Consider the following 11949-nt stretch of genomic DNA (forward strand, 5'->3'; position numbering starts at 1 on the left):
AATACTCTTTCAGTCCTAAGCCACTTCAGAGATAAGACAAATTAAAAATAGAGACTTTTTGTTTCTTATGTTCAATGTTTTAAGACTTTTCTAGATTCTTTGTAAGACTTTTTTTTTTTTTTTTTTTTTTTTTTTTTTTTTTTTCATTTGGTTAAATGTTTCAAGACATTTTCAATTAAAAAGTAAGAACTCTTCCGATCCCTTTTCACTTTTTGTATTTCTACTCCTTTGTGTACACTTGCCCACAATCGTTAATTTCATCCCATCTCATATACACCAACACCAAGAATGATATCAATTACCTTCAACCTTTCAATGACACCTACCTAATGCCAACATTGCCATCCCGCCTACTCGTAATCTGTATGAGTTGGCTACGGTCAAGGAAGTGAGCATGCATTTTTTATTGACTGATGATGACTTATGATTTTGATTTTGAGGTCATCAGTTGTGGGTTTTGTAAAAGTTGTAATTGGCTTTGGGTCTTAGGTTGTTTGGGATTTGGTGTGGGGAAGTCATAAATGTATTTTGTTTTAATACTAAAGAGAAATAAAAAAGAAAAGAAAAAAACCTTCTAATAGATAATAGATGAGATTAGTTTTTTTTTTTTTTTTTTAATTCTATTTTAGAACTCATAATTAATATGTTTCTTTGCAATTTTTTTACTACTATTTAGTGCAGTATTGGTATGAGCACAAGAATGAAAGTAAAAAGCCAATGAAGATTTTAGAGTGCTTTTTCGAGTTTGTGTGTGTGTGTGTGTGGATTTGGAAGCCTGCTTAAGGCAATTAAATCTGGATAAATGGAAGTGTTTTTAGCCTATTTTCCTTTACTTTATCACATTCTCTATATGTTGGTATTTACAAATGATTTCTTTTCATTGAGATAATAAAATGTGTGTTTGAGATTTGGGACTCGATATTTTGGTTCTTTGTTTTTGTTCTAAGAAAGGGAAAGTAGACTTACCCTCTTCATTGCTTGAAAGGATATGTGATTGCTTGAATCTTGGAGCAAGCATTATCATCCTTTGTTAGAGGAACAACTACCTCTCAGATTTAAAAGTTTGGATTGCTCATCAAAGCATTTGAATATCCAGATCAGGAAGTGAGGGATTATAAGGAGGAAATCTGAAGGAGGCGTGCGGCGATAAGCGGGGCAGTGCCGAGTGAGAAGTTGGACAATGACCCAGCTTCAGCAGAAAAAGAATTTTGTTTGGCATTGGGGAAATGACCCACGATATGTAAAACAAATTTTGAAAAGGATTTCAGGTACGAAATTTTTAATACCCGCCTATTCACATCTTAATTTTGAATTTGCTATTTTGATTCTGCTTTCAATGAGTTAGACGGATGTTAGAGAATAATAAGCTGGAGTGGGGTGATGTGGCAAATAAGCTTATGTCATCAATTTTGATGATTTGTCTTCTTCTCAGGGACGTAGCTGTTCATTGACTAAGGGGGGCAATGGCCCCCCATAGATTTAAAAAAAAAAAAAAAAATCATAATAGTATATATATTCTGAATTTTTTTAACATTTAGGTCCAAGATAATTACTCTTGGCCACCCCTCTCCCCCAACAATTTACAAATTGGCCCTTACAACCCATCCAAAATAGATTTTTTTTTTTAAAAAAAAATGAAAAATAAAATCCATCACTTTAGTTGATGGCCTCTCCACAAACAAACAAACAAATTCCCCAAAAACAAGTAACAAATCCTTGAACTGTAAGAGATATATATATATATATATAAAATAAATAAATAAATAAATAAAACCTCTTTGACATCCCATTCTGCATTGTTCTTGAGGAATGAGGAGGCAACTCAAAAAAGTTTACCAGTAATATCTGGAAAGTCACTCACTCTACTCTATTTAGAATGTTTATTTGAGAGAGATGAAGGATTTGTACTTAGACTACTCCCGCTCACTCTTAGCTCTTTTTTGTGTGTGGCCATAAGCTATTGAGTATGTTACTAAGAGGACTACGTGTGTGGCTATTAATTTTTAAGGGAATACTTCTAATATTTAACTNAGAGCCAATAATCAAAAGACAAACACAAGCAATGAATATAATCCCTTGCTACAGCTGCAAGTGCATAGTCATGCAGACCAAGCATTTGATGTAGTCCTCTAATACTATTAAAGAGTAAAAGAGTAAATTCTCTATTACTATTACTTGATTAAACAGATATAGCCAGCTACAGTCACAACAGGGCAATTATCTTCCAATCTAAAAACTCTCTTTCTACTTGATTAACTGTTTTGACTACAAAGCCGTGACCTTATTACTCGTATAAAAGCCAAGCATGTAGAACCTGACAAAAACTTCAATAACACAAGCTGAAACAAATCCAATTCACATCACCATAAAAGAACTTTTTGAGGTATATATGTCCAAGAAACAAACAAAGCACTCATTGTCTATTAAATACAATTTTCCTCAACAAAGGGGGTGAGTGGGGTTGAAGTTGTCTACCATCTTTCTAATTCTCAAACCCCCACAATATTTGGGCTCACAAACCATCATGACCCCAAGTTGTCTACCATCTTTCTAATTCTCAAATCCCGACAAGCATGTATTTTAAAAATTTTAATAATGTGATAGTCTGTATACTTTTTACGCTCTTAGATCCAGAAAATAAAATGAAATTGACGAAATGGAAAGGATCCTGTTCTTCTGTTCTTACATTTTTCCAATATGGAAGTTCGATGTCCAACATGCAAATTGAAAGCATTATATTGCATTTTTTTTTTTTTTTGGCAGTAAATGCGGTACAAATTTTGCAATTTTTTTTGGGTTGTCGAATAGTAGATTGATGAAACAAATTTTAAGGTTTTAGCTTATTACCTCAAATATTTTTTTAATTGAAAACTTCCTTCTGTTTTAAATACACAAAAACAAGTAATAGTAAATTTTAATTTTCACTTTTAATTTAGTTAGAAAAGTATTGGAAGTAAGTCAAATTTCAAATTTTATGCTATATTTAGTATATCACCAATTAAATTGATTTGACCCGCGGCCTTCTTTACTCTCAAATTTGTTTATCTATCATTATAATTGGCACAAGCACAAAACCATTAAGTTTATCCTTTTTAGGATATTGGGTAAAAAGAATTCTTGTCCTCACTCCTCAGCCAGCATGACCCCAAGTAAATTTCCAAAGACATGAATCAATTTTGGAACAAATGTTTTTTGAAAAGTAGAAGGTAGAAGCTGTATTGGTGGGAATAGATATGGTATGTCCTCCTTGCACGAAACTTTCTTGGGGCAACTGCAATTATTCGATCTAGCACTAGCAGTGCCACGCTTGGAAAGTAAAGACTACAAACATTAAGGCCTTGTGTGGTTTAGAGGTCACTCATCACACATCACCCCTCACTCAAATCTACTCTTTCAAACTCATAACTCAATTCTTATAACTCTTAACTCAAACAAACCAATAACTCTGCTCTCTGGGTCGTTTGGCTGAAAAATCTCAATGGGTCTTCCATTCAAAAACTCAACTTTATGTTACTTACATTTCAATTTTTATTCACTTTCACACTTTTCCATAAATTTAGCTTAAAGAAAGTAGGACACAATTTCCTTTCTCCTTTTTGACCACCCCACTCAGTTTTGTTCCTACGTCTTCTCTTTATATTTTCTTTTCTTCTTTTTCTTTTTTTTTTTCTTTTTGACTTTTCTCTTTTTTCTTTCTTTCTCGTTTTCTTTTTCCTTTTTGACTGTCCTCTTCTTTTCACACATTCTATTTGTATTTGTAGGGAAATTCTTAGCTAGTCCGGACTAAGGTCAGCATGTCCCAACCAACAAGAAGAAGCAGGGACGGAGCCAGACTTATGACTTAGGGGGGGCAAAAAATATGTTAAAAAAATTTCTTGACTTGTAACTAAATGAGATTATCTTATAAAAATTAATGTTTCCATTACTTTGTTCTGTCATTTATTTAATTAATTTTCAAATGTTTCTTCAATTTCAAACCTTATAGCTCTACTGATTGAGAATTAAAAAAAAAAAAAAATGTAAACAAAGAGAAGATAAGAAAAGTCCATACCTCAAACGTTTTCCAAAAAAAAAAAAAAAACCTCAAACGTTTCAACTTTCAAGTTAAACCAATTTAACCAGTTAAATATTAGAAGTATCCTTAAAAATTAATAGCCACACACGTAGTCCTCTTAGTAACATACTCAATAGCTTATGGCACACACAAAAAGAGCTAAGAGTGAGCGGGAGTAGTCTAAGTACAAATCCTTCATCTCTCTCAAATAAACATTCTAAATAGAGTAGAGTGAGTGACTTTCCAGATATTACTGGTAAACTTTTTTGAGTTGCCTCCTCGTCCCTACCGTGACATAGGCAGGGCTCTGAGAGAGAGAGATTACCTGACTGTGGCTGGCGCGGTGGCAGTGGCAGTGAGAGTGAGAGAGTTGCTTGAATTATGATAATAAGGAACCCACATCCCCCTGAAATTTATTACCCATCATTGAACTACTATGTTAAATGAGATTCATTTAAAACTTTACCTGTCACTTGTGCAACTGCCTGTATATCTGCTACTCTGTGATATATCTAGTTAGATCTGGAGCCGGATGTGTAATGTACTAATGTCTGAGCAAACAAAGAATTCAAGACATCAAATAAATCATGGAAAAAAAATTGGGCACCTGGAGTCCAAGGTAAAGAGGAAAAACTGTTTTACCCAATCAACTGAGCTTTCAAATATGCAAGTATCTGCAGAGGCTTCCATCCACACCATTAAATGCTTACACTTGTTTATGTCAAGTTAAATCAAAACACTCCCACAGTGTCCTACTTATCAACACTTAATTTTAGAACTATCATGTAACTCTCAGCTAGTATACTCCAGGTGTACTTGTTGAATTTTCTAACAAGATTTTATTACATTTAAAAAAAAAAAAAAAAAAAAACTTATCAACACTATAGAAATTGTCACCAATTACGTTGGATCTTAAACAAGTATCTCATATTAACTTCCTCCGTTCAAATTAACTAAGCAACTGGAAAGGCATATTGAAAGAGAAAGGGAGTAGACTGTAGACCAGGCCTCACTCCTACTAAAAATATGTTAGCATTTTATCTTTGGTTTGCTTCTCCTGTTTTTTTTTTTTAATGTACACATGGCATAATTGATTAAGCTGTATAATTAAAATTGAGAGGTCTAAACTATTGTCTTGTTTAATTAGGTAATTTCTCAAGTTGAATATAATATGGTATTTGAATTTAATTGGATCGCCTAAGGTAGTGTAAGTTTTATCCGAAAATTTAGCGCTTTACCTTCCTTTGGGTTTTCTAGTTTTTAGTATTTTATATATAATTCAACAATGTTAAGGTGTGAAGAATTGATTAGGGAGAAAGAAAAGTTTTTAATTGAAATCAATACAACAATACCCCAATTAAAACTTTTAAGAACTCACCACCGCACTCTTTTGGTGTGATGGTCATTCCGCAAGGGCTGTGGTTCAAGTTTCCAAGAAAGAGATTCACGTACATACACTTAAATTAGTTAAAGTAGAATTTCTATCTTATATAAAAAAATAAAAAATAAAAAAACTTTTAAGAACTCATAATCATTCTCTGGGGATCTTTTCCAAAAATTCATACCTTGGTATTCATTTTTATAGAAAATAAAAGAATAGGATTTCTCAAAAGTAGTGGCTTTTTTGGTGTTAAACTAAAATTACTCTAGCCATTTGTAAAGTGGAGATGGAAATAAGGTAAAGTAAATCGAAATTGTAAGACTGTGGTGGGGAGGTTTTAAGAGCTTTTATAATGAAGTGAGTTTTTGTTAAAAAATTAAAAATACGTTATTTTTTAGTGAAAAATAAAAAATAAAAAATAAAACTATGGAATTAAATAAGGATGTTCCTTCCAACATGCATTACGTGCTGTCGGATGAGGAAAAAAAGTGATACTTTCCAAGCGTGGCACTGGTAGTGCTAGATCGAATAATTGCATGAGTTGCACCGTTTCGTGGAAAAAGGATACCATGCCTACTTTTAACTCATTATTGCCTCTTTTTCAAGGCGTTTACTACTTTACTCCCTTTCTTATCTTACTCGTTTCCTTACCTTTATCAATCTTCTGCTCATTCATCCCAATGGCTTTCACAGCTCAGCTAGCGAACCTGCCTCAGCCTTTTGCTAAAAAAATTTTAGTTTAATAGTGTGCTAAAATATATCAACTGAAGAGCTAAAGAGTAAAAAAAATTAGCTTATAAATTTGTCCAAAACACACAAATATAAAGATTTCAATAGCCATAAATAAGGTAAATTTCATTATCATATCCTGAAGTTTTAGTTAAATGTCAACCAGATCCAAGATTTTTCAAAACTAATCAATTTGGTTCTTAAATCCAACTTAGTCCCTATATACTATTAGGCCAGTTCATCATTTTTAAAACAATATTTAAAAACTAATTTGATATTAAACATGAAATTAACTAATTTTAAAAGTTTTGCACTTAGTTGGTAGTAAACCCAAACATTCAATTACTTTCATGGAATTTATCTGATTTCCGATAAATAATAATGGCATTGTGCGAAAAGTAAACAAAACTTTAGAGGAATTTGTTATGTCATTTTCTCACTTTTTTACCTTCTTGAACAACTGAAGATGCGCAAGATTTCTACCAAGTTGGTGGAAATTTCGTGGAAACAGCATAACTATTGGCTAGAACAATTTGGTTCTTCTGTAATAAATATAGATGTTAGGGGCATTTGAAAAAGATGAAGCTTCCAAGAATTTTCCTACCCAACGTAATTGGCTAGCTTTATTTAATTTTTTAAATAATATTTATTTAATTTATTTAATTAAAATTTTTATTTAAAACTCTTGTTTTTTGTTTTTTAATATAAAATTTTTATATTTAAGTTTGTTAAGAGCACTCAAATCACTATTAGTATTTATTTAATAGAAAAATAACTACATTTTAGCTAATTAATTTCAAAATTCACACACATCCAGTCATGCAAAATTTTGTAAAATAAAAACATAATTGCTAAGGTAATTATGTAAATTTAAACTGGTGCTATTCATTTGTGTTTAGTTTTTTTTTTTTCTTTACATGTCTCGAGAATGAAGGAAGAGAGTGTGTGATGATTGTTGTGTGTGAAGAAAGATAAATAATTAAAAGATCAAGAAAAAAAAAGATATTTTAATGAAATGTAATGTAAAATAGGTAATCTGATGTAGAGTGTTTTGAAACGTGAATATGTAAACTAGAAAAAGTAGTTCTTACATTAAAATATACATGAATTTTGCATGAGCTAATGTTCTAACATCTACTTTTCATCAAATGATTATAAGACAAATCCATTTAATTTCATTACTTATAATAGATTTTAGATAGGATTTCTTGAATTTTAGTTTTGAAAAACTTATTTTGACGAAACAATTGTGACAATTTTTATTAATATAATTCTGTAAGCATAATTTAATTTAATTTTTTATATATTGTCAAATATTATTACATGACAAATTTATCATTTTCTAACGCTATAATGATTATTATTAATGCCCATGTAATCTTTTCATTGTATTACTTCTTTATCTTCTAATTCGGTTTTGACAAGGTTCTAACAATAAATATAAAAAATAAAAATTCAATTTTGATAATTTCTCATTTACTTGTGAGATTTCACACTAATCTTTTTGGATTTTGCAATGTCACCCAAATGAAATCACACAAATTGTCATCAAAATTAGTATTATTTATATTTTATCAATTTCTTAAGTAGTGCAAGCCAACTGTAAGCTAGTAGTAGACATGGGTTCAAAGAGGCATGGATTGCCTTGAATAAAAAAGAGGCCTAAGAGCCATGGATTGCTTTAAATAAATTATATATAAATAAAAAAGAGGCCAATTTCCCAATTAAGTATACCTTGGTATAGTAATCTAAAAAAAAAGTATACCTTGGTATTCGATTTTTATAGAAAATAAAAGAATGGGATTCCACATCAACCATCATTAAAGGGGAAAAAAAGTAGTACTCCCTCCGTCCTAATTTTTTTGTCCTGTTTGAAATGTCAAACTTTTTAAGGGAACATCATTTATTGTCTTGTCTATCTTTTAAAAATGTATAAATTTCCAAAACTATCCTTAAAAAAATTTATTAAAAAATTGAATTAGTAAATTAATAGGGGTTGTGGGGGGAGAAAAACCCAGCCCAACTTATTGGGCCCGAGGCCCTGAATGAGGAACACTCTTCATCCGAGGAGATAAGGCCTTCAGTCGGAAGCCCACGCCAATGGGGGACGCCTGGGGATGAGCACGTATACCATCCGAGGAGATACTCATATGTCCGAGTAGTCATGCGTCCTCGGATCCGAAGAGGTTTGATCAAACACGAGTATGGGAGGTTCAAGTGATCTATTTGACAAGTGTCAAGGGGGAGAAGGACCTCGGACACACATAGAGATCCTATGACTAACGGGGCGCCAGACTTAGTTCTCTTAGGCCCTCGGCTTGACTCCCTGCGGGTGGTCGACCTACCGACATAACTTTCAATGGCCAGGATCCTGTTCTTCCTGGCGCAGCGAGGATGACGTTTATAGTCCCTAGCGGCGGCTTTGGGAGGTTATCTCTGCGTGGCCCCGATCCCGTTTGCTCTCGGCCACTGGAGGGGTGCAGGAGGTGTTTCAATTTACCATCGCGGACCAGTTGGTCCAGGTAATCCCACAGGCTCCTACAATCCTCCGTGGTGTGCCCATGGTCTTGATGGTACTGACAGTAGAGATTATAGTTGCGTTTCTCGGGGTTCCTATCATCTTATTCGGCCACCTGAAGAACGATTCATTCTTGATCTTTCCAGGACCTGGTGTACTGGCTCTTTGAACACGGCGTTGACCGGCTGAGGATTCATCGATCCCAATTGCCCGGCAAAATCCCTTCGCGGTTTATTGTAATTGTAGCGGTCCGACCGCGAATCCCTCCTCTCCTGAGAGATAACCTTGTCTTTTCCCTTGCCCTGCTGCTGATCTTCTTCAACCCTCTTATACTTCTCTATGCGGTCCATTAACTGACGCACGTTTGCAACCGGTTTGCCAGATAGAGACGCCCTCAAACCGTGATCAGTAGGGAGGCCGAGCTTGAATGTGCTGAGGGCCATTGCATCATTGTTACCTTCCACCTCATTGAACATTTCCCAGTACCTATCTGAGTATGCCTTCAAGGATTCACCTTCCCGCATGAATAAGGATAGCAGGGAAGAAACAGGTCTGACCGCTCTTCGGCATGTAACAAAACGGGAACCGAATGCCTGAGTGAGTTCTTTGAAGGAGTTGATGGAGCCTGCCTTCAAACCGTCAAACCACCTCATGGCCACAGGCCCTAGACTGGAAGGGAAAACCTTGCACATCAGGGCTTCGTCTCTGGCGTAGACAGCCATCCTTTGGTTAAAATGACTCACATGCTCCACGGGGTCAGTCTTACCATTATAGATGGTGAACGTTGGTTGGTTAAAACGCCGAGGGAGTCTAGCCCCTCTATCCTGCGCGTGAAAGGCGACTCAGATATCTGGTTCAAAGCCCTGTTCATGGCATCGTTCTCCATGTCCTCGTGTGATGGACTTCTACGTTGTCTCTTACGATGGGATTCCTCCTCACAAGTGTAGGACTCGCTGGCTGGTGTTTTGGATTTGTGCTGATAAGAGACATCTCGCTCATCATCAAGATCATCCTCAGAATACGAGGAAGCCCGTTTCCTCTTTGCATGGCGCAGCTCTCTCTTTAGTTTTTCTATTTCCAGTTGCAAGTCGCGGTTCTCCTTTGCATGGGACATGTGACTTCCGCTCTGCGATTGGCCCTGGCTAAGGCGCACTGTGTGTACGCTACCCTCACGATTTTGCCTTCCCTCCAGGTTGGCGAAATGGTCCATGTGTTGGGATGCCCTGGATTCTGCTTGCTGTTCACCTTGTCCCGCCATCATCAACTGTTGTTTTCACTCTTGCACAAGCTCTTTCCCACAGAGGCGCCAATTGTAGGGTCAGTTTTTGCGGCCCAAGCCCAAGGAGGTATGGATTTGGAACCCTCTGAGCCCAAAACAATAAATTTTGTAGAGAGTGGGCGAAAGGGCTAGGCAAATAATGAAAATTACAGTATTAAACAGCAACACCAATGAGAGAAGTTGAATTAATGTGCTCTCGGACTAATGAGTACTCTGTCCGAAGAGAAGTTGTTCATTGATAATCAAGGGTTACAATTGCTGGAGCTACAACCATGTAAGGTACCCTTTCTCTCTCCTGTTTTTCGATCCCCCTCTATCAGAGGTACCCTTCCCTTATATAGCATTGCCTTCTTACATCTCCTCCGTCCATTTGTTCGTCATCCAGGCACCCACTTGAGTACATGTCCCATCACCCCACTTTTAGCCTTATGCGAGTGGCGGTAGCTGAGAAAGCACTGTTCAGGGGTCCTATCCACATAAATGCGGCCAGGAAGGTAGGTGCAGTGCATTAAATGCGGTGGTTGAAGTATGCCTCCTTGATATTTCTCTGTTGTCGTTATCTCTATGTGTGTCCGAGGTCCTTCTCCCCCTTGACACTTGTCAAATAGATCACTTGAACCTCCCATACTCGTGTTTGATCAAACCTCTTCGGATCCGAGGACGCATGACTACTCGGACATATGAGTATCTCCTCGGATGGTATACGTGCTCATCCCCAGGCGTCCCCCATTGGCGTGGGCTTCCGACTGAAGGCCTTATCTCCTCGGATGAAGAGTGTTCCTCATTCAGGGCCTCGGGCCCAATAAGTTGGGCTGGGTTTTTCTCCCCCCACATTAGCCCCTCAAAATTGTAGTTTTTCGTACGCATCCGAAGAGAAAAAGTAGGATTTTGACTTCCCCTGGGGCAAAAGCTTGTAAACAGGCAAACTTGAATTGACACGTGTATAAGTATAGGCACTGCTGCTTCATTAATGTCGCTGCGGCTTCCTTATTCCCCAGGCGCCTCATTAATTGCACCAGGTGACGCTTCGCCCTTCCTATCCAACGGTGATTAAATGATCCAACGGCTGAGGTTGTTCTTCGAAATTTGGGCGGGAGTGCCCCTGACCCCTCGTTTGACCCCGTATAAAGCTTCAGAGGACATTATTTCTTCTTCACTTCGCGAATCTTCAGACGCTCCAGAGAGAACAGACGCACCGCTCCGTCCAAAACTCCCAATCGCTGCTTTCAGGCTTCCTGAGAGCCATCAAAAACCTTCCCACAAGCCTGAAATCCTCTCTCCGATTTAATCCCGGTGAGTCATCGTTCACCAAATCTTTTAATTTTCTCTTCGGCCATCAGTGTCAACTGAGCATCATGGGAAAACTCGAATACATGGTGGATACCCCTGAGCGTTTAGAAGCATTTAGGTCCACGTACCACATTCCCCCCAACGTGGGTGTGAGGTACTGCCCCCCAGAAAAAATTCTAACGGACCGGGAGACGGGAGAAGTAGTTATTCCTCTTATCGCCTTCAAAGAAGGGGGGATGACCATCCCCATGGGTCCCATTACTACTAGCTATCTCCGAAACCATAGGATCACTCCCTGGCAGTGCGCGCCCAACATGTTTAGGATTCTAGGGGCCATTGAACACCTTAACCTCCACCTAGGATTGGGCCTCACCTGGCTCGATGTAGTGCATCTGTACGAATGCCACAGCCAGCAAGACGCGGGGTACTACTTAAAATCCCGGTCGGACGTGGTCAGGCTCATTTCTTGCCTCCCCAAATCCAACAAAGGGATGAAAGACGACTATGTGATCGTCTCGGGTGCATGGCATGACGGCCATCACTGCCCGACTAAGCGTGGAAAGCCAGGTGGGCCATGTTAGATTTAGGCACACTAACCATAGGCTTAGAGTCCTTGTATTTTAATCGTTTTCGGTTTCTTTTGTGATACTGTTTTTGAGTCCCTAACATAGCTCTGCTGTGCCTTGAAACAGATAAAA

The 11949-nt window shown here is 37.1% G+C and overlaps 1 protein-coding gene and 1 long non-coding RNA gene across 2 annotated transcripts; one reads left to right on the forward strand and one right to left on the reverse strand.

Annotated features, from left to right (window-relative positions):
* Positions 1-8780: 8780 nt before the first annotated feature.
* Positions 8781-9404, reverse strand: LOC136062750 (uncharacterized). Its single transcript, XM_065762247.1, has one exon. The coding sequence runs from the start codon at positions 9402-9404 to the stop codon at positions 8781-8783; it is 624 nt and encodes a 207-aa protein (XP_065618319.1).
* A 589-nt stretch (positions 9405-9993) lies between these two features.
* On the forward strand, positions 9994-11254 carry LOC136062554 (uncharacterized). Its single transcript, XR_010624280.1, has 2 exons — positions 9994-10240; positions 10347-11254. It is a non-coding gene; the product is annotated as an uncharacterized LOC136062554 (long non-coding RNA).
* Positions 11255-11949: the final 695 nt, after the last annotated feature.

This window comes from Quercus suber, unplaced genomic scaffold (genome assembly GCF_002906115.3).
Source record: "Quercus suber isolate HL8 unplaced genomic scaffold, Cork oak 2.0 scaffold_19, whole genome shotgun sequence".
Taxonomy (NCBI): domain Eukaryota; kingdom Viridiplantae; phylum Streptophyta; class Magnoliopsida; order Fagales; family Fagaceae; genus Quercus; species Quercus suber.

What these genes read in the sequence shown, in the direction of transcription:
- LOC136062750 (XM_065762247.1), bottom strand. Translation starts at nt 9,404, where the DNA reads ATGGCTGTCTACGCCAGAGACGAAGCCCTGATGTGCAAGGTTTTCCCT.